At 37.9% G+C, this 22,955-nt stretch overlaps 1 protein-coding gene across 2 annotated transcripts; it reads left to right on the forward strand.

Annotated features, from left to right (window-relative positions):
• The first annotated feature begins 529 nt into the window (after window positions 1–529).
• Window positions 530–15,861, forward strand: PCDH18 (protocadherin 18). Of its 2 annotated transcripts, none has more exons than XM_055405214.2 (4): window positions 530–3,529; window positions 4,317–4,405; window positions 4,495–4,658; window positions 12,838–15,861. In XM_055405214.2, exons 1-4 carry the CDS (start codon window positions 1,043–1,045, stop codon window positions 13,503–13,505), a joined length of 3,408 nt encoding a protein of 1,135 aa, XP_055261189.1. In that variant the 5' UTR covers window positions 530–1,042; the 3' UTR covers window positions 13,506–15,861. The 2 variants fall into 2 exon arrangements, with proteins under 2 accessions (XP_055261189.1, XP_055261190.1); XM_055405215.2 differs by having other exon boundaries at window positions 531–3,529; window positions 4,320–4,405; window positions 12,838–15,860.
• The last annotated feature ends 7,094 nt before the right edge of the window (window positions 15,862–22,955 follow it).

The following is a 22,955-nucleotide window of genomic DNA, read 5'->3' on the forward strand; positions in this document are numbered from 1 at the left end:
GCTCACAAAAGGAGAAAGACCCAAGTATTTACAGAGGGGGAGGGGAAGGAGGCGGGCCAACAAGCATAATTAGAAGCAAGTTTTCAAATTTTATTAAATTCCTCCACCAACAAAATGCACTTAGAGGCATTTTAAGTTAAACCAGTACTTAAGGACTATGAAAAGCAAGATGATTACATGTTTGCGGAAGAAGAAAGGGCAATTAAGAAAACCAGGCCAATTTAAAATACCAGATAAATAAAGGCGACCAGAAGTTGATTTAAAGTTTTTCTTCTGTAATTTGTCTCTCCTTTGTCGTGGCACGCTCAGAGAAAGTGAATGCAGTAGATGCAGAGAAGGAAGGGAGAGGGGCGGAGGAGGCAGGAGCGGCCACGGAGCCTCGCGCATCCTGCTCCCCCAGCCCCCACCGGCCCTGCCCTCCCAGGCTCGCTGGCTCCCGCGCCCCCGGCCCCCGGCCCCCGCCCCCCAGCCCTCCCCGTCTCTCTCCTTCTCCCACCCTCCTCTCCAGTCTGCCCAGCCCTCGCTTTGGGGACTCCATCAGCTTTTGATTTGGAAGGGCGCTGATTGGCTGGAAGCGATTCAACACACGCCGGGCAGGAGAGCTTTGTCTGAGTTGAAGTGAAGTTGTACAGATTTTAGACTGGAGTCAGCAATCACGGGCGTTTAGTCTGCAGCCGAGCAGAGAAAGGGAGAGAGAATCGCTCGGGAAAGATCCATTGCGGACTCCGCCGGCACCCTGCAATAGATGGATTCCGACTACACAAGGGGGAAAACGCGGAGGTGACACTCTCTTTGCCTGCCAAGAGGACGAACGGCCAAACAAATGCGAGGACTGGACTCCATGCCGGTAATATCTGGAAGGCGTGACACGGTGTGTATAAACCAAAAGTTTGCGAGCTGTTAATTGCTGTGCTGGGTTATTAAGAGACGCTTTCAAGTTTCCGGTACCAAATGTAGCTTAGCTTTAAGTTGCCAAAGGAAGTTGAGGGGATCGGTTTGCTGTTTTAACTTGCTCTGTGAGCGGAATCTCATAAACTGACCGATGTACCAAATGAATGCTAAAATGCACTTTACGTTTGTTTTTGCACTCCTGGTGGTGTCTTTCAACTTGGATGTGCTGGGCAAGAATTTGAAATACAGGATTTATGAGGAGCAGAGGGTTGGATCGGTAATTGCAAGACTATCAGAGGATGTGGCTGATGTGTTAGTTAAGCTACCTAATCCTTCTACTGTTCGCTTCCGAGCCATGCAACGGGGAAATTCTCCTCTACTCGTGGTCAACGAGGATAACGGGGAAATCAGCATAGGAGCAAAAATTGATCGCGAACAACTATGCCAGAAAAACTTGAACTGTTCCATAGAGTTTGATGTGATCACTCTGCCCACTGAGCATCTGCAGCTTTTCCATATTGAAGTTGAAGTGCTGGATATTAATGACAATTCACCCCAGTTTTCAAGATCTCTCATACCTATTGAGATTTCAGAAAGCGCGGCAGTGGGGACCCGTATCCCTCTGGACAGTGCATTTGATCCAGATGTTGGGGAAAATTCCCTCCACACGTACTCTCTCTCTGCTAATGATTTTTTTAATATCGAGGTTCGAACCAGGACTGATGGAGCGAAGTATGCAGAACTCATAGTGGTCAGAGAGCTGGATCGGGAGCTGAAGTCAAGCTATGAGCTTCAGCTCACCGCCTCGGACATGGGGGTGCCTCAGAGGTCTGGCTCATCCATACTAAAAATCAGCATTTCAGACTCTAATGACAACAGCCCTGCTTTTGAGCAGCAGTCTTATATAATACAACTCTTAGAAAACTCCCCCGTTGGCACTTTGCTCCTTGATCTGAATGCCACTGATCCAGATGAGGGCGCTAATGGGAAAATTGTCTATTCCTTCAGCAGTCATGTGTCTCCCAAAATTATAGAGACTTTTAAGATTGATTCAGAAAGAGGACATTTGACTCTTTTCAAGCAGGTGGATTATGAAATCACCAAATCCTATGAGATTGATGTTCAGGCTCAAGATTTGGGTCCAAATTCAATCCCAGCTCATTGCAAAATTATAATTAAGGTTGTGGATGTTAATGACAATAAACCTGAAATTAGCATAAACCTCATGTCCCCTGGAAAAGAAGAAATTTCTTATATTTTTGAAGGGGATCCTATTGACACATTTGTTGCCTTGGTCAGGGTTCAGGACAAAGATTCTGGGATGAATGGAGAAATAGTTTGTAAGCTTCATGGACATGGTCACTTTAAACTTCAGAAGACTTATGAAAACAATTATTTAATCTTGACGAATGCCACGCTGGATAGAGAAAAGAGATCTGAATACAGTTTGACTGTAATCGCTGAGGACAAGGGGACACCCAGTCTCTCCACAGTAAAACATTTTACTGTTCAAATCAATGATATAAATGACAATCCACCCCACTTCCAGAGAAGTCGATATGAATTTGCAATCTCAGAGAATAACTCACCCGGGGCATATATCACCACTGTTACAGCCACAGATCCTGATCTTGGAGAAAATGGGCAAGTGACATATACCATTTTGGAGAGTTTTATCCTGGGAAGTTCCATAACTACATATGTAACCATTGACCCATCTAATGGAGCCATCTATGCCCTCAGAATCTTTGACCATGAGGAGGTGAGTCAGATCACCTTTGTGGTCGAAGCAAGAGATGGTGGAAGTCCAAAGCAACTTGTAAGCAATACCACAGTTGTGCTCACCATCATTGATGAAAATGACAATGTCCCTGTGGTTATAGGGCCTGCACTGCGCAATAACACTGCAGAAATCTCCATCCCCAAAGGGGCTGAAAGCGGCTTTCATGTCACAAGAATTAGGGCAATTGACAGAGACTCTGGTGTGAATGCAGAACTCAGCTGTTCCATAGTAGCAGGTAATGAGGAGAATATCTTTGTAATTGATCCACGATCATGTGACATCCATACCAACGTAAGCATGGAATCTGTTCCCTATACAGAATGGGAGCTCTCAGTTGTCATCCAGGACAAAGGCAATCCTCAGCTGCATACCAAAGTCCTTCTGAAGTGTGTGATCTTTGAATATGCAGAGTCGGTGACAAGTACAGCAATGACCTCAGTAAGCCAGGCACCCTTGGATGTCTCTATGATTATAATCATTTCCTTAGGAGCAATTTGTGCAGTGTTGTTGGTTATTATGGTGCTGTTTGCAACTAGGTGTAACCGAGAAAAAAAAGACACTAGATCCTACAACTGCAGGGTAGCAGAATCGACGTACCAGCATCACCCCAAAAGACCCTCCAGGCAGATCCACAAAGGGGACATCACATTGGTACCTACCGTTAATGGCACCCTGCCCATCAGATCTCATCACAGGTCATCTCCGTCTTCATCTCCTACCTTAGAAAGAGGGCAAATGGGCAGCCGGCAGAGTCACAACAGTCACCAGTCCCTCAACAGTTTGGTGACCATCTCATCAAACCACGTGCCAGAGAATTTCTCATTAGAACTCACCCATGCCACCCCTGCTGTTGAGGTAAGATCACACCCTGGACCTGTTCACTGACACACTCAGTTGTTAGTGGTCAGAAGTTGTCTATGCCTTAGTTCTTAAATGTAATGTTTCCATTACTAAGTAACAGCACTAACAAAATGGAAATTAAATAGGATGCACATTACATTATGTAGATAAAGCAAGTACACACACCTCAGCATGCTTGCATGTACTATGTGTAATGTTGAAAAGTAAATGTGAAGCTACCAAGAGACTATCTAATTAGAGTCCTCTTATCCTCAGACTATGATACTTCAAGCCAGAAACAAAGGGGCTTGCTCTAATTCTCATAGTTATGGTCTCTAAGAAAAATTTTAAAATGGAGGCTTACGGAATCCCATCCCAGTGCATGTGTGTTTGTTCAACTTTTGAAATCTTTCTGACATTATTTTGACTACATGTGTTTTACAGCATTTTACAGCATTTCCCATGTATTTTTTACAGCATTGTCCATGTATTTTTATAACTGATCACTTTAACCTGAACAATAAAATAGAGGTAATCAATCATTTTTTAAATAAAGGAATCCTCTTTCAAAAAGAAAAATGTCAGCTGTATGGTAACATCTAAATCTCTGTGGGACTTAGTTCTGTTTGGTGGCTGGCTGCATGGTCTATTAGAGTCTAGCATGTGTAGGTCTTTAAAATGAAGATAATATGTTTAATTAATTAGGATGAAATAGTAAGTTGTAACTGTAGTTGCTTGCTTAAAGCTTTTGAGTATTGGGGGATTTGTTTCCAGGAATCAATACAGTCTGTTTGGTTTCCAGCAGGTCTCCCAGCTTCTTTCAATGCTTCACCAGGGACAATATCAGCCAAGGCCAAGTTTTAGAGGAAACAAGTATTCCAGGAGCTATAGGTATGAATGGCCCTCCTGTTACCTATTATATCTCCAATAACCTAATGCTGAAGAGTAAAATCTATACTTTCCTTGACTTCTCTTTCTAGATATGCCCTTCAAGACATGGACAAATTTAGCTTGAAAGACAGTGGCCGTGGTGACAGTGAAGCAGGAGACAGTGATTATGATCTGGGGCGAGATTCTCCAATAGACAGGCTGCTGGGTGAAGGATTCAGTGATCTGTTTCTTACAGATGGAAGAATTCCAGCAGGTAAGAGTCTGGTGATAGATAAATCCTTATTTTCAGGTCTACTGCACCAGTGGAGTGAGTGGTTTCTCCCATGCTTTTATGTTTTCTTTATAGTAAAGTAGCTATATGCGCACTATCAGCAATGAACATAAATTGAAACAATTTTATATAGTTTAATTAAAATTCATAGTAATCAGTTGGTAGAGAGGGAATAAACAGGAACGCTTAAGAGGACAAGAAGGAAGGAATGGGGAGAGGAGGATAAAAACCACACCACTTCCCTCCTCTTTCTCCTCCATCCACTACTGCCATTGGGCACTCTTGAGCAATTCTGTCAAATTACTGGGTGGTTGTTTTTTATTCAGACAGCCTGTTTTGGTGCCTAGTGGTAAGCAGGACTATAATTTGGAGGACACATTTCCTGTGATGGGAACCAACTCACATAATCAGAGATGAAAATACACTAGGGAATGGTACACTTCAATCACTAAAAATAGGCAAAAGAATGCATCTTTGTAGGTGGCAAGCAAGGAATATTTTTTGCCACCTTTCATTTTATGTCTCCACTGTAATGAAGGAGGCGCAGGAGTCCAGGAGGGGAATTTATAAGTACACAGCTAGATGGAGGAGACCCTATTAAGTTGTGAGCCACGTTTTCCTTAGAGTCCCTCCTCTCTAATCCTGCAGTAGAAGCTCTCAGATCCAGCTGAGTAAATACTGACTGCCTTACTGTAGCAATCCTGTTACTAAAGACTATAATATTAAATCAACCCTTCAGAACCTATTCCTTTGGCTACTTATATTTCTAAACTCCACTGAATGTGGATCAAATAACTGCCACTTGATAAATGAATAAATTAAGTGATAAATGAAAGAAAAGGAGAACAAAACTGTATTACCTATGTGAGTCCATGAACAACTGTTTCCTAAATAGATAAGTAATATAGTTTAGGAAATAGACCTGAGGGAGCTTCAGAGAGCCACAGAAACTCAGTGGAGATCAGTAAACACAAACACTGGCTCTCGTAAACTGTAGTCGTAATGGTGGCAGTAGCTGCAGGAGTGTTAATATTCATCCAGGCAGTCACACAGTCACCAGTGATGCCCCAGTGCTTCCTCTGGGTTCATGAGTTCTGCACCCGCACTGCCTCTCCCAACACTCTGTCATAGCAATTAGTGGTGGTGGTAATAACAGTAGTGTTCTCTTTTTTTAAAGATTTGAAAACAGACACTTATAAAGGTTAAAAAAAAAAGTATACAAAATCAAGCAATTTGTATCTTTTAGAGGTGAGATTTGAACCCATGCCTCTACTCATAAACACAAATCTATCAAGAATAATATAAAGTAACAGTTTTTTTTTTTTAATACTTTGAGTGACATCTTTGTTTTGCCTTTCTAAAGTCTTCCTACCTGTCTGAGAACCAATGAAATGCTGCTTATTTAATTATGTTATTACTGTAATAGATACTGCATTTCTGACAGGATGATGTATGGGAAGGACTTCCAGTGGCATTAAGGGCTACAATCAATGTACATTGAAAGCTGATACTTACACAGTCACTCATGGTGGGGTTTTTTTGTTTGTTTTTGTTAAATTCATAAATTCTCTAGACCAATTTAAAGAGAAATTCTTGAAAAATCTAGTAGAATATATATGGCCTCAGACAATTTGCTCATAGAGAAACAGTTTTGTTATTCTTACCCATGAAGTGAAAAAGTTGGCTGAATTTCTATGATTCTATAATACTGATGGAACTCAAATTTTGAATATTGATCTCTAATTTTCAATAATATAATTTCCCAACTTACATTATTTCATAAAATGAAAACATATCATGGGTATGATACCAATATTTCCTAAATTATTTTTTCAATAATAGAAAGTTGACTCATTGACACAATTCATTTATCACTATAGTTAAAAGAATAACTGCCCCTGCTTAGATAGCCTTGCTGGGCCCAAATGATGCCTAAAGTCATTTTTTAACTCTGAAATTCTCTAATTCAATAGCTAATCATGATCTAATTTTTTTAAAAAAGGTCACAACTCCTCTTTCATTCTAGCCTATATTTTCAAAGTTACCACCACCAGGGATGATCATGGAAGGAGAGTTATCTAATGCTTGAATTAAAGTAATTAAAATAAATGTTAAAGAATAAAGAATAATTGATGAAATAATAGGTGGATATTGATAAACTCTATATACTAGAGCCTTATTTAGTAAGTGACTTTAGACTTCTCCTGAGTCACATTTCTTCTGAAAGTTAGAGGCTCAGTTTTATATTACCATTAATAACACCAGTGCATATGTAGACAAGTCTTTAAAAAGGAATTCCACAAAATTATACTTAGTCTAGGTGTGTGGTGGGAGAGCTCTTTTGCTAGGCCATGTAACTGTATTATAATAGATTGTATTACAATACATACTGCTGCTGCTGCTAAGTCGCTTCAGTCGTGTCCGACTCTGTGCAACCCATAGATGGCAGCCCACCAAGCTCCTCTGTCTCTGGGATTCTCCAGGCAAGAATACTGGAGTGGGTGGCCATTTCCTTCTCCAATACACGCATGAATGCTAAGTCGTTTCAGTCGTGTCTGACTCTGTGCAACCCCATAGACGGCAGCCCGCCAGACTCCCCCATCCCTGGGATTCTCCGGGCAAGAACACTGGAGTGGGTTGCCATTTCCTTCTCCAATGCATGAAAGTGAAAAGTGAAAGTGAAGTAGCTCAGTCGTGTCCGACTCTTCGCGACCCCATGGACTGCAGCCTACCAGGCTCCTCCGCCCATGGGATTTTCCAGGCAAGAGTACTGGAGTGGGTTGCCATTGCCTTCTCCGTACAATACATACACATCTGCCTCATTAGCTTCTTGTCTTTATGTGGGGTATTGTAGAAACTATTCTAGAGGCACAGAGCACCAAGAAATCACTAATGATTCATAAAATATCTTAAGCTTTTTGTATGCTTGGCTAGTATAGAAATGTGCATAATCAAATATCTATACTTAATTATCACCATCATTCTGATGATACATTACTCATATTCTGGTTAATTCTTCACACTGGCAGTTTCTTTCAACACATTAGTGTGTAAAAGTTTTGCTTTGTAAACTTTATATTCCCAGGAAATAGTCCAAGTAGAAAAAAATGTTAAGTCCACATCTGAATGTAATTAACAGAAATCAGCACAATTTTTTTAAAGCATGGATATTTTTAGGATTTCAGTGTCTTATTCCAACTGTTTTTTTCTACATTAGACTGTGATCAAATATAGATTATGTTATGTTGCTTTGCCTGCCAACAGGGTCATTTCTGGTCATTCATTCTATTAATTCCCACAGGAGGACCCTGCATTCTGAACAGTAAAGTCAGCATGCATTTTTGTCTGTTGGCTCATGTTTGTCAACATACTTTCTTCCTTACTCATTCAACTTTGAATTACAACTCAACACAAATGCTTGCAAAATCTCTCTTTTCCCAAAGTGTTAGCTACACCAGAATGTCATTGCGATACTCCTTGACTGAGCTCATTACACTTTTTTTTAATCATTGTAACATCTATGATTACTTAATTCAAACATTCCTTTTTAATTCCATGTCCTCTGCATTCTCATGGCTGGTATCCTACTTTCGGTTGCTTTTCTGTATCAGCACATTAAGTGATATTCACGCTCCAATAGCTTCTTCCTTTGTCAAACCTTTCTTTCATTCAGCTTGAACAACTTTTTCAGAACATTTTATATTGTTTAGTTCAAAAACAGTAATTGACTTTTGTTGCCCGGCAACACCTAATTCAGCTGTTTGTCTTGACATTTCAAGGCCAGTAAAATCCAGTCCTAGCTTATTAAATTCATTATTTTTTTTATCTTTTGCAATAGGCAGGGTCATTTCTACATAACACCGCAATGCTTCGCTCATGTTCACCTTTCTACCTGAAAAACTAGCTTCTCTTTACATTGTCTATCTAAATTATATTCATCTCTCAAAGTTTGTTTTGAGTTGCTCTTTAACTGCTTCAGCATCCACCTCTACTCTTTTTTTTAAATTTATTTTTATTGAAGGACAGTTGCTATACAATATTATATGTTATAGGTATATAATACAGTGATTCACAATTTTTAAAAGTTATACTTCACTTATAGTTATTATAGAATATTGGCTATGTTCCCTGTGCTGTATATGTCCTTGTAGATTATTTATTTTATACCTAATAGTTTGTACCTCTTAATCCCTTATCCCTATCTTGCTGCTTCCCTCTTCTCCCTCTCCACTGGGAACCATTAGTTCATTCTCTATATCTGTGAGCCTGTTTCTTTTTTGTTACATTCACCAGTTATAGCTTTTAGATTCCACATGTAAGTGACATCCTACATTTCTTTTTTTTTTTTACATATTGTCTCAGCATCATATAGTTTGACCCTTTAGACATCTATGACCTCATTTGTCACACTTGATTATTCTAGTACTGGAAACCATTTGAGAGCGGGCAGCTATAATACCATTTTACATATGTCAGGCTCTTAATAGATTGATAACTCAATGACTAATGGCTTGATAGGAGTTAGGCATATATTTATCTTCTTATATTCAATGCCTGCTTCCTGTCCTGCCTATGAGATCTAGTACAGAGACAAAACTCACCATCTTGCTGTGGGAAAACAGAGTTTTCTGTTTCCCCATGACTTTCCCTCCTCAGAGAAAGTTTAATCACCTGACAAGAGCTTTCAAGGAACAAAGGAAGATTAGCCACTTGCACCACTAGCCAACAAGTCCTGATTTGTTGGATATGGTGTAGAACATCTGTGACACTAAACTGTATGTACACTGAGAATGATTTCGCACAGTTGAGTCTTGGGGTAAAGGTTGAAAATATCAATGAAATTAAGAAACGCCCCCTTCTGTGCCACTGTTTCTCCATCTCTATTATTTTAGCCCTCCTTATCTCCATTAATCTTTATTCATTAATTTTTCATATTTTTGAGTTTTAAAAGTTTATGTTAATTTATTATTTTATAACTAAAGCCCAATCTATTTATCATGAAGTTATAAGATAGCATTCCCTGCCTTAAAATTCCTATGACCAAGTTTATTTTTCATGTGAACTTTTGTTTTAATTACTCAGATGGTATTGATTGTGATTTTCATTACATTCAGTTCTCTAGAAAGCTGATCATGCTTAGGATTCTTCGAAGCTTGTGTAATTTTTCCTTTTCTCCCCCATCATTAAACATTAAAACAAAACAAATTCAATCAAACAATTAAGACCTTCCCACAGAATTAAAGCCAGAAAACAACTGGAGAGATGTCATTAGGTCTGTTACTCTTCCTTCTAAAAGGATGTGAGTAAGACAATACAGACAGATCTCCTTTCCACTTTCAGAGACTCAGGGAATTAAGGAAAAAATTAATTACCATTTGATAGTTATTTCAGTGCTTAGAAAACCTCATGGCTATGGAGGTATTCCAGTTACTTTCAACATCTTTTGATTTTGTCCATGTATGATAAACAACAATAGTTGGTAAATATCCCCAAAAAGTAATAATGCTTGAAGTCAGCACATCTACATATTTTTTATTCTTGCTGATTTAAATGTCACTTTTCTTCACAGCAAAATGACACAAGGATTCTCAGTATTGCTCTTTCTCTCACCCCATTGTGATTCCATGGGATTGGCATTCACACTATCCATCATTTTTCTTCCGTACTTTGAATTTCTAGCTTTCCTAACAATCAGACATTTTTTTCTCACAGTTCTTGCTCTCATTTTTGCTCTCCAACTGACTCCTTCTCTATTAAGAACTGAGGCCCAGAATGGATGAGGTATAAGAACAGAATTATCTTCGAGGTGCACATGATGAAGAGCAGTGACTTCCACACCTTTGAACAAAGTCCTTTACATCTCCTTTTCTGAAAGGCAACATTTACTCTTCACTTCCTTGTGCATAAATCTTTTCCAAAATTTTATTTTATTGTATAAGAACACTTAATATGGGATTTACTCTATTAAAATTTTAACTGTGTGATATTGTTAACAGTAGTACAGTGTTATACAGCAGAACTTAATCTTGCTTTCTGTTCTGTTCTGTTCAGTTGCTCAGTCGTGTCCAACTCTTTGCGATCCCATGGACTGTGAAAATTTATGCCTGTTAATTAGCAATTTCCCCGTCTGCCTAATGCTTGTTAACCACCATTTCATTCCTGGATTCTCTGAATTGGACCATTTTAGATGCCTCAAATACAGGGAATCATGCAGTATGTGTTTTCCTGTGACTAGCTTATTTCACAAAGCTTAATGTCCTCAAGGTTCATCCACATCATCACATTTTAGAGTTTCCTTCATGTTTAAGGCTGAATAATATTCCATTGTATGCATATATTACATTTTCTTTATCCATTCAACAGTTGATAGACATTTAGCTTGTTTTCACATCTTGGTTATTATCAGTAGTGCTTTCCTAAACAGGGGGAGTGCTGTATCTCTTTGAGATCTTGATTTCAATTCTTATGGGTAAATCCGAAAAATGGGATTGCTGGATCATATGGTGGTTCTCTCTTAATGTTTTGAGTAACCTCCATATTATTTTCCACAGTACCTGCACCACTTTACATTCCCAACACCAGTGTACAAAGGTGCCAATTCTCCACACACCCCTCACTTGTTATCCTTTGGGTTTTTGTGTTTGTGTTTTATTATAGTCATTCTGATAGGTTGGAGGTGATTTCTCATTGTGTGTTTTAATTTGAATTTCCATAATAATTAGAAAATATGTAGCGAATGCCTAGTCTATGCAGTCACTTCAGACACTTTACCAAGTGCTGGGGATACAGCAAAAAGCACACTCGACAACTTGCTTCCCCTGACAGGGGATTTGGCATTGTTCAAGAGTCATCCTTTTTAGCAATAATTTGGAAGAGAAATCATTCTTAAGCAGCCAGATCTACAGAATTAGCTCTGAATGTATAAGTATGGCTGATATCAATCCATTTTAATTCAAATCTAAGATAATTAGTTTGCATTTTCTGTATACTGTCATTTGAGCTAAAATGAAATCATGATATTGAAAGGACCTAATGATCACTGAAAGAGACGGATGGTTTGTGAAGTGTATTTTACATCTTCACATTTCTTGGTGGTTATGTAGTTAATATATTTGCCAAATTTAGAGATTTTTCCCTTCTTCTTCATTTTTCTGGTTTTCTAATATCACTGATTATTTTCTGAGTGTAGCCACTCACATTCCAATGGGGCATCATAACATCTGGAAGAACTAACCAGTGTTTTGTTTTGTTCTTTCTCATATTCTTCATCTGTTGATAACTTTTCCAACTCTTTGAATTTAAAACCTCTAAAAGATTTATTCTTAACAGAGTAACTGCAGATGGCTGGTAGTTGAGGATAATTTGCACTGCTGTTTTAAGTAACAAGTCAATAAATAATCCAGTGTATTTTTATGAGAGATGGATAAATATAATTACTTAATTTATTATATTCTCAGTGTCTCCACTAAAAGTAAAGTAGGTCAGATAGACTACATTATAAAAAGGTACTCAAAGGTGTTACTCAAGGCTTATCTGGTAGCATTCTAAAGTTATGGATTTCACCATACACCTCTGGGTTTTCATAGGGTTTATGTTCAGCAAATATTTCATCACTCACACCTTAGCTCTCTTCCAGACATTTTCATTCGTAAGTTATCCGTCCATTTTCTTATTGCTTGAGGAGCAGATGATATTCTTGAAAAGTACATGAGTCATAATATTCCTTTCATATTTGATGGACAAGAAAAAGTATATATTACCAGGTCCAGGAGACCTTGGTTCGATCCCTGGGTTGGGAAGATCCCCTGGAGAAAGGAAAGGCTACCCACTCCAGTATTCTGGCCTGGAGAATTCCATGGACTGTATAGTTCATGGGGTCACAAAGGGTCAGACACGACTGAGAGACTTTAACACATATACACCAGGTCCATAAAACCAGCAGTCAAATTAAAGTCGTAATTATAGTCCACGTCGCGGAGAGTCGGACACGACTGAGCGACTGAACTGAACTGAACTGAACTGAAAGTAATACGTTAGTATCATGATGATGGTTTAAAATTGTGTATTTGAAAAAAAAAATTACAATTTTTTCTATTATGTTTGAGTCACACGACGTGTAACACTGAATCCTTGTTGCTTTTGTTGCTTTCCTTGCGTGCAGCTATGAGGCTGTGCACGGAAGAGTGCAGGGTCCTGGGACACTCCGACCAGTGCTGGATGCCGCCGCTGCCCTCGCCCTCCTCGGATTATAGGAGCAACATGTTCATCCCCGGGGAGGAATTCCCAGCACAGCCCCAGCAGCAGCATCCGCATCAGAGTCTTGAGGATGATGTGCAGCCTGTAGACTCTGGTGAGAAGAAGAAGAGTTTTTCCACGTTTGGGAAGGACTCCCCGAGTGAGGAGGACTCTGGGGACACCAGCACGTCCTCTTTGCTCTCGGAGATGAGCAGCGTGTTCCAGCGCCTCTTGCCCCCTTCTCTGGACACTTATGCTGAGTGCAGTGAGATGGACCGGTCCAACTCACTGGAACGCCGGAAGGGACCTTTGCCAGCCAAGACTGTGGGCTACCCACAGGGGGTGGCGGCTTGGGCAGCCAGCACGCATTTTCAAAACCCGACCAGCAGCTCTGGGCCCCCACTTGGAACTCACTCCAGTGTGCAGCCTTCTTCAAAATGGCTGCCGGCCATGGAGGAGATCCCTGAGAATTATGAAGAGGATGATTTTGATAATGTGCTTAACCACCTCAATGACGGCAAACATGAACTCATGGATGCCAGTGAGCTAGTGGCTGAGATTAACAAACTGCTTCAGGATGTCCGCCAGAGCTAGGAGATGTTGGCAGAGCATTTTTGTTTCCATGTATATGGAAATAGGAGACAGCAAAATCCCTGAAAGAACTGGCATTGCCAAATAGTTGCATTTATCATAAATGTGTCTGTGTATATTGAATATTAAATACTGTATTTTCGTATGTACACAATGCAAGTGTGATTATTTTAATCTGTATTTTAAAAATACATTTGTACCTTATATTTATGTGTAATTTAACAGACAAATTTTATTTTTTTACTCCCATGACAAACATGTCTTTCCTAATCATGTAGAAACTAGCCACTGTTCAAATCTGATATAATATTCATCCACAAAGAATAAATGCACTGCTTAGATTAGTTATGTTGGGGAAGAAATTGTTATCCTGTAGGAATAACCCCACTAAAGCATTATTCAATTCTTAGTTCCAGTAAGTGATCTAGCTTTTTTCATTACCTTTTTTTTTTTTGAAAAAGTTAGCATCAGTAAACTGTTTATCTATTTTATTATTGTTATTGTTTTTACTGCTCTCTGCTAGTTCTAATAGTTCAATTCTTACAGGAAAATTGAAACATGAAGTGAAATTTTATTTCAGGACTGGGAAGTATCTTTCACAGACAATGATTTAAAGAAATAGGAGTAGAATCAGTTTTTAACTACCAGGCTCCTACTATTGCAGGGCATCACACTGGCCTGTTCTTGAGAATACTTCTAAAGTATTATCATCTACTTATAATCAAGGTAAACAATGAATTTTATTCCATCCTTGTAATATGAGAGGTGTCCCAAGGAAATAGAATCTTGTCCTTTAAATGGATAACAGTGTGTATTTTAACAGCATAAAGTATTAATGGACAAAGACAATTATGTCGGTGTCCCTCCTAGGGTAGTAAATATAATTGATTTATCCTGAAACTCTTCCATTCAAATCTTCCCTTTTCCTCTCACAATACTTGAACATTTTTATTTTTTGCAATGTTTTTTTGCTATAACTCCTCACTCTTAGCTTTTGTCTCTAGAGCATGATCTCATATTTTTGCTTTTATTATTAGTATAGGAACATTTATAAAATTACAGTTTTTTACTGCAATTCTGTTTTAGTTGTTGCGTGACAAACGGCAAATTCTTTATTTATTGTGCTGTTATGTCTCTGTGTGGAATGCCTTGGTAAGGGACATTGGTGTTATGACTGTTCTCGTTTATGACCAAGCTTCTATTAATGTTATTTCTATGAATACACTATCTTGATTGTACTCTCCAGAAAATTTTACTGTCAATGAAAATAAAAGGAAAATTAAAGTAAAGCTAAAGAACCGTCCATAAATCAGAGTCCTGTTCCTACATATACATTCAAAAGCTTTGCAAGAAGCATACCCTTCATAAGAGCATATTTCAGTGTTGGATTTTGAATAGTAGAGTGGGAACATTCAGTTGGCTTGGCAAACAAGGAAAACTACAATGGAAAAGGAATGAATTTGAGATCTGTAATGGGAATGAAAGTAGTCTACCATATATCCAGTCGATTAAAGAATTTAAATGCATTTGAAGTATAAAGAAAAATAATAATAATAGTAACTGCTTGAACATTTTTCAAATTATTTCTCAGAGCATATTGTCCAAGAGGTGAAAATTTTATCTCCCTTGGTTTACTAGTAGGGAAATGAAAGACTGGAAAAGTTAAATAAACTTAAAATGGCTGAAACTCAGGTATTTAAATTCTCAAATGAGTACCACATCGAATAGATATGATATATCTTTCAAAAGGCACATCTTCCTTTGTAGAAAGGATTGCAATTACAAGTGAAATTTCAGTTTATTTTTCAGCAGGTTATATATATAAATGCTAACCACACTGAAATACATTTTGCTTTTCAACTTCACTTCCTTTCAGTACATATTATCATTAAGAAAAAGACTTTTATAACTTCACTGTTCTTAATTTAAAGCATCAACAGTAATTTAAGAAGCAGAGCTGAAAATCAATGTTTGGATGATGTAAAATAAATAAAATGCACTGTTGTATTAAATAGAAGACCTTTGTCTATTGTCGTATAGTGAGCATTTCATCTCAAATTTCTTGCTTCTCCAGCCTCCCTCACTTCTTATTACTTCCCATGCCACAGGTTAAGGATATTAGTGCAAATTTTTCACTTTTCACAGATAATTTCTCAGTGAAGGCTGGAGTGTCTGTTCCATTATAGCATCATCATATTTATATTTATATTTCCTCTCTTTTGATATCATGCCCTTCTTCTATTTGAAACAACTAAAAAGCACTTAAGGAGATTCCTTTTTCCATTCCTTACTGGATTTCACCTTACTTGATTCCTTTAAATGTTGACTTTACTCGATTCCTCTCAATGTTTTTCAATCATAATCATCCATCAAGGCAATTTTCTTCCAAAACTGTAATTTGACAGTTAATCTGTTCCTTTTTAAATGCTTATTTATAGTGTGATTAGACAAATCTTCCTTTTAAATGCTTGTTTATAGGGTGATTAACAAATCTTTCTTTTAATAAAATGCCTGTTTATAGGGTGGATTAGTATTGACTTTCATCAAATTCTTACAAGTTATTAAAACGGTTATTCATTTATCATTTCTTTCTTTCTTGGTACTTAGCAGATGGGGCTTATAACTTTGTTAATCATTTAAATTATTGTTCATTCCATCACACTTATATCAAATTTACCACTTACCAACAGATAACAATTAAGGTAAAAGATGAGTAAATTACCATCTGTGGAGTCACCAAAGAAGTGTTATTTATGAAAATCAGCTTAGCTTCTTTGTTTCATCCATTTGATACCAGCTAAGGTCTGAAAATATTCAAAACTGAATTTGAATTACTGACACATTAAAATTCAGGGGAAAGTGGGTTTATGTGAGATTTAGTTCTGTGGGTGAAAAATGGATTGCCTGACATAGCAACTTGCAATCCTGCAGGAGCTCACAGAACTGATCCAAAACAATTCAGTCAATTTGCCAAATTACTGAAAAGTTTTGATGTTTCTGTTCCAATTCAATATATCTTGATAACATAACATCACAGTATTGAAGATTAAGGATACACTGAATAGGCAATAAATATCACTATGTAAAATTAAAGCTAAATCATGTGAAAGTCTTAAAGATTTGTGTTGAATTTTTAAAGGGAAAAAACAGTGCAAGAACTTTTCTTTTAAAAATGCCTGTATATTGACTTCCTTCATTGCAAGTTAAATTCATAAAACAAAGCTATCTTATATTTCTAAGCTGTTTGTATATTGTGAAAGTGTAAGGTGCCAACCTGATTGTGATCATTTTTAATATAGTAAGTGAAGTGTTTGTAGCTCAGTCATTTCTCTTTAAGATCCAGTGTACTGTAGCCTGCCAGGCTCCTTTGTCCATGGGATTCTCCAGGCAAGAATGCTGGAGTTGGGTGTCCTTTCCTTCTCCAGGGGATCTTGCCAACCCAGGGATCAAGCCTGGGTCTCCTGCATAGGCAGGAAGATTCTTTACATTGAGCCACCAGGGAAGCCCCTTTAATATATAGGATGTCTCGCACATGTGAATGTTGGAAATAATCCTATGTGGCTAAATAACATTTTAGTAGATTAAGACCACTGAAGAGTCACCTAACTCTGTTTAGTTTCTAGGACAAGCAGTAAGTCACTTTTTGGAAATAATTGAATGATACCTAAAGTATTACATTGCAATTGAAAAAAAAAAATGCCCAAATTGTGGTTTCATTCTTCATCTGTGTAACTGCAGTCATATAGTCAAGTAGATATATTTGTATACCAGAAATAATAAGACCTTTAATATAATGTAAACCAAAAAATAATTAACAGTTAGGCACCATACAATAGATCTGAAAGTGATAGTCTATACTTCTCATTAATTTGTATTTTTATTATAAGAAAGCTTATACAGTTTGTGGAGCTGTTAAAATAATTTTACGGGGCGCTGATATTGCAAAAATTGCCACCAAAATTTACATACTTCCTGACTTTTAAAACCGCAAAACACATTCTACCCTGGCACTTTAAAATAATAGTTTTCTATTTCCTTTTATGACTTCTGCAAGTTGCTCTTTATTCTTGTTTGCTTTTTCAGATTTTATCTCTTCAATTTATTTATTTTATGCTTCTCCTCCTTGATAATTTATCCTACTGTCCACATTTTATAGCAATCTTCTCCAAATTTTTGCATGTATATAGTTCTTTATATAACCACCCAGATTTTATCAAAATTTTATGTCTTTTCTTTGTTATTGATATAATAGGGATCATATTTTTGAGGTATGAAGCTAATACCTTTTCATTCTCAATAAAACTTGTTCCTTTGATTCACTAGTTTAATAGAAGGGTAAATTCATATGATTAAGCACAAAGGGGTCATTTTATTTGCTCTTTGTTTTAAATTAAAAGTTTTTGAGTGCTTACAGACATATTAGTGTAGAAAACTTTACTTTTATTAAGGGAGGAAATTTTTTTTTTCTAAATATGAAACGCTTCTCTTTATGTACTGAGGGTTAGGCTGGGAAAGGTAAGCTTGGAGTTTTACTAAGGTAAGTGAAAGAAAATGAATATTAAGTAAGAAAGGTCCGTAACCATCAAAAAGGAAGATAACTTAAGCAATTGTTGAGAGCATAAAGCCCTAGAGGTGAATAAACTGAGAAGGGTAAAATATCAGATGTTTGTGTCTTTATTTCCACCTCCAGTGATCTTTAGAAAAAGCTGTACAACAAAGCAGTACCTTTGGGTCCTGTTTGGGGAAGGTATTTTCCCTTTCCCTGACCCACCCTGTGCAGGAGTGCAGACTTGGAAGGAAGAGGTGCAGGTGTGCCTCTGGGCATCGTTTCTCCTCCTCACTGCCTCTGGATGAACTATAGGAGATTCAGAATTTCTTATCCAAAATGGGGGAGAAGATGATGTTATAAACTGTATTTACCTCTCAAAGTACTTTTATCTAAATGAAGGAAACTGTTCTAAAATCCTCAGGTGCATTCTTGTTTTATTAAATGGTACATTCTACAGTTGAAAATAGCTAACCACAAAATATTCTAGGCAGAAAAAGCACAGATTTTCTCTTTGGAAGAAGACCTTTGTGTTAGGTTCCAAATCATCTATACAACTTGCAGTAAATCTTATTCAATTCAAAAGTGGCATTAAGAATGTTTCAAAAATTCTCACCAGAAAAATATTTTCCAGTTTCTGCCTTGGGATCTGTATCTCTTCTGCAAACTTATGCCTGGTGGATGTCAGTGTGGATTTTGTGAGCTTCTGCTAGAGATTTTAGTAATTGCCAAAAATGTAGACTGCCAAATACATGACAAGGCTACATGGCAATGAGCACAGTACCAAAATCTACAAAGTCCCAACAACGACAACTGACTCATTCCCTCACTGCTTTTTCTATCTTACCTTTCTCCTTACTTTCTCTTTGGGTGGCATCTGAGTATACAGGCACTATGTAAACCATTCTTTAATTCAACAAATGTTTATTGTGCACTTCATATCGGATACCGATCCAGGTGTTTGCTGAACAAAACAAACAACAAAGACATGAAAATCACTACACACCGATTAGAGTGGCCAAAATCTGGGACACTGACAATACCAAATGCTGACACAGAGGTGGAGCTACAGAAATTCTCATGCATTGCTGATGAGAATGCAAAGTGGCACTTTGCAAGAGAAAATGGAGTTTCTTACAAAACTAAATATACTCTTACCACAGTGTGTTAGTCACTCAGTTGTGCCCAACTCTTACATGACCCCATGAACTGTAAACCCATCAGGCTCCTGTGTCCATGGAATTCTCCAGGAAATACTAGAAAGCGTAGCTATTCCCTTCTCCGTGATATCTTCCCGACCTAGGGACCAAACCTAGGTCTCCTGAACTGCAGTCAGATTCTTACTGTCTGAACCACCAGGGAAGCCCATGATCTAGCAATTGTGCTCCTTGGTATTTAATCAAAGAAGCTGAAAACTTACGTCCACACAGAAGCCTACACCCAGATGTTTATGGATATTTTTTATAATTGCCAAAACTTAGAAGCAACAAAATTGCCCCTCCGTATGCGAACAGAAAAATAAACGATGGGGCATCCAGGAAATGGAATATTATTCAGTGCTAGAAAGAAATGAGCTACCAAGTCATGAAAAGACGTGGAGAAACCTTAAATGTGTACTGTTAAGTGAAAGAAGACAATCTGAAAAGGCCACATTCTGCATGACTCCTAACTATATGACATTCTGAAAAAGACAAATATATGAAAACAGTGAAAAGTCAGTGGTTGCCAAAGGTCTAGTAGCAGAAATGAATAAGTAGAACACAGAGAATTTTTAGGCAGTAAAAACACTGTATAATACTATAAAGATGGATATATGTCATTATACATTTTTCCAAGCCCACAGAATGTACAATACCAAGAGTGATACATAATGTAAACCCCGGACTTTGGGTGATTATAGGATGTCAGTGTAGGTTCATCAATTGATACAGATGTACCATCTGAGGGATGGTGTTAATGGGGGAGTTTCTGCATGTGTGGGTTCACAGGGTGTACAGAAAATCTCTGTACCTTTCTCTAAGTTGTGCTATTGACCTGAAACTGGTCTAAACTAACAAAGTATAAAAGAGGGAGAGAGGGGGGTAAATGGCAAAGCCAGCAGAGAGAAAGCCCCAGACTGTAACTGTCATGACAGAACAGATCATACACAACACCATAGCAGCAGACACTTCACATCAGGTATAATTTTCAACAGGACAGAGAACTGAATAGAGGCCATGTTTTGTTAACCAACACACCCATAGCCCCCAAACAGCAGCTGGCCTCCGATATATTCTCAACAAATATTTGTAGAATGAAAGGATAACTGTATGCTTCTTCTTGAACCAGAATGCTACTCAGAGAGAAGGACTGAAAAAATATTATTACCATTAAATATTCAGTTATGACCCAAGCATGCTTAAGTTTTAAGCTTCAGGAAACTAAGATGGCAGTAATAAAATAAAATTCAATGTTTTCCCCTAACAGCATGAACTGGAAATCAAGAAAAATTGAGACCAAATATAATTGTTTAGGTCTCTTTTTCACTTTTTTAAAGGAACATTTAAGTATTTTGGAAATTATGCATTTGTGTCTGGACTGGATGTTGCAGTCTATATTTCAATGCTGATGTTCCAAAGACACTCTTATCTGGCAATATGCTTTCAATAAGTCACATGATCACTGAAAAATCTGGTCTCCACACTTATACTACAATGTTAATAAATACAATAGTAATAGTACAATTGCCTCAAGTGAAGAAAATAATAAAACCTTTAAATTAGAAGAGGAAAACACAGGGAATTTATAATACAAACCATCTGTTTTCTTGTGTCAGTTTTCTATAGACGAGCTCATCAGTTTTGGTGCAGAGAGGGGGGATTAAATAATGTTTCTTTGCCATCTGAGATTTCACTAGGTGGCTTGAAAGAAAAAAATAATTATTTTATATAAAGTAAAGAAACGATGGTTCATAACACTATCAGTGGGGAGGGTTAACAGTTGCAAAATACAAACTCAGAATGAGTAATTTCTCAAACGTGGTGGGTTTCTTCTAACTTCTGTTCCGTTCAGTCGCTCAGTCGCGTCCGACTCTTTGCGACCCCGTGGACTGTAGCCTACCAGGCTTCTCCATCCATGGGATTCTCTAGGCAAGAATACTTGAGTGTGTTACCATCTCCTTCTCCAGGGGAATCTTCCCGACCCAGGGATCGAACCCGGGGTTCCCGCATTGGAAGCAGACGCTTTAACCTCTGAGCCACCAGGGAAGCCCACTTAATACTGTCTGAAGTGAAGGTCATTTGAAGACCAGCATCATGAAGACTCTACTATCATTAACCCATCATTTTCAAGTTTACCTTGAGAGGGAGCTCCTTTCCAGACAGACAGGGGAAATGGCCACGGAGCAGTGCAACTAGCAGATCACCAGAAACCAAGCCTGAAATTGTCCTGATTGCACTGGTAGCGCGCTAGCTGGAAACAGTCGCATGACCACAAAGGGAGGCTGTGAAGTGCTGCCTGCTATATTCTGTCAGCAGCACAGTCTCTACCACGCAATCTTCAGGAGTACCTGCACTCTCAGAATGTCACAAGTCATCCACATAATTTCTACAGTCATTTTCAGTTTACTATTGTAATTCTCACATCAGAATCTCAGTAACTTGACAAAGAAAGTGTGTATTTTTGTTTTCAATCCTATTTTGTGTTTCCAGAGACTGGTATAGTCTTTGACCTGTCAAAGGTACTCAATCTATGAATAATTACAATTAAGAAAAAAAAATTTGTAATGTTAAAAAAAAATTTAAATCCTTCACAGTAATCTTTTTTGGCTGGTAAGGTTGGCGGAGGACACAGTGGTGATGGGAAGACTGGTAGATACTGTTATCAGAATCAACCCATTTTATAAAATAAATATATGAAATAAATAAAATTTCCCAAATCCTGATAGATATCAAGAAAGTGCTTTTTAGGGTAGGGAGAGATGAGGGTGGAGACTGCCTGCAAAGCAGAGAGAGAGAGAATCCTTTATGGTAAAGAAATGTTCTTTATCTGGATTGGGGGTGGTCCATTACAATTGCCAAAATTCACCAAACTTACACTTAACATCACCAAACTACACTTAACATCTGTGCATTTTAATATTTGTAAATTATATCTCAATAAAATGAGAAAAAATCACAATTCAATGATGCTGAAAAGCAAAAATGGAGAAGAATATGAAGACTTCTCACTGAATCAAACCAAATCTTCTCTAATTCAACAGGAAGTCAGTTCAGAGAAAGTCCTCAGCAGGATATTCTAGACCATATAGTATTAGGAGTGACTCAGTTCTGTGACCTGGCTACTTGTCTTCCTGTTACAACTTTAGGTTTCTTAGAGAAGATAACAGCTAATGATATCTAATGATATCATTTTCATTTGACACCACTGGGTGTGACAAGAGAAGCAGTGAAGAAACCACCATGAACCCTGAAGACCAAATTTCAGTTAATGAGCTTTCCATACTCAGGGGGGAAAAACACTTATGATTTTATTTAGCTTTAACAGAAACAGAAACTGTGACATAGGAGAGCAATCTGTGTGAATTATCAAGATAGCAACATTATGTGAGAGTAAATATACACCCTCTCCCCTTGCAAATATATTGTGATTGTAATTGTATTGGGCTGTACCCCACCGTGCTTGCCCAGCTTTAAGACCAAAGAATAGTTCAATGGATGGGGGAGCTTAAGCATCTGAAGCAAGGTCCTGAAACTGAGGATGTACAGAGAGCAAAAGAATGGCCATCTTGGGTGGCCTGATCATACACTCCACCTCTACACACCCTGTGAGACCCTTATAATCTTGGTCTGCACCTTTTCAGCAATATTTCTGGGGTGAGTATGTAGAGGGGCACTGTAGTCAGATACCACAAATACAATACAGCCAGA

Source organism: Moschus berezovskii, chromosome 19, assembly GCF_049115385.1.
Source record: "Moschus berezovskii isolate FMDL1 chromosome 19, NW_MosBer_1.0, whole genome shotgun sequence".
Classification (NCBI taxonomy): Eukaryota; Metazoa; Chordata; class Mammalia; order Artiodactyla; family Moschidae; genus Moschus; species Moschus berezovskii.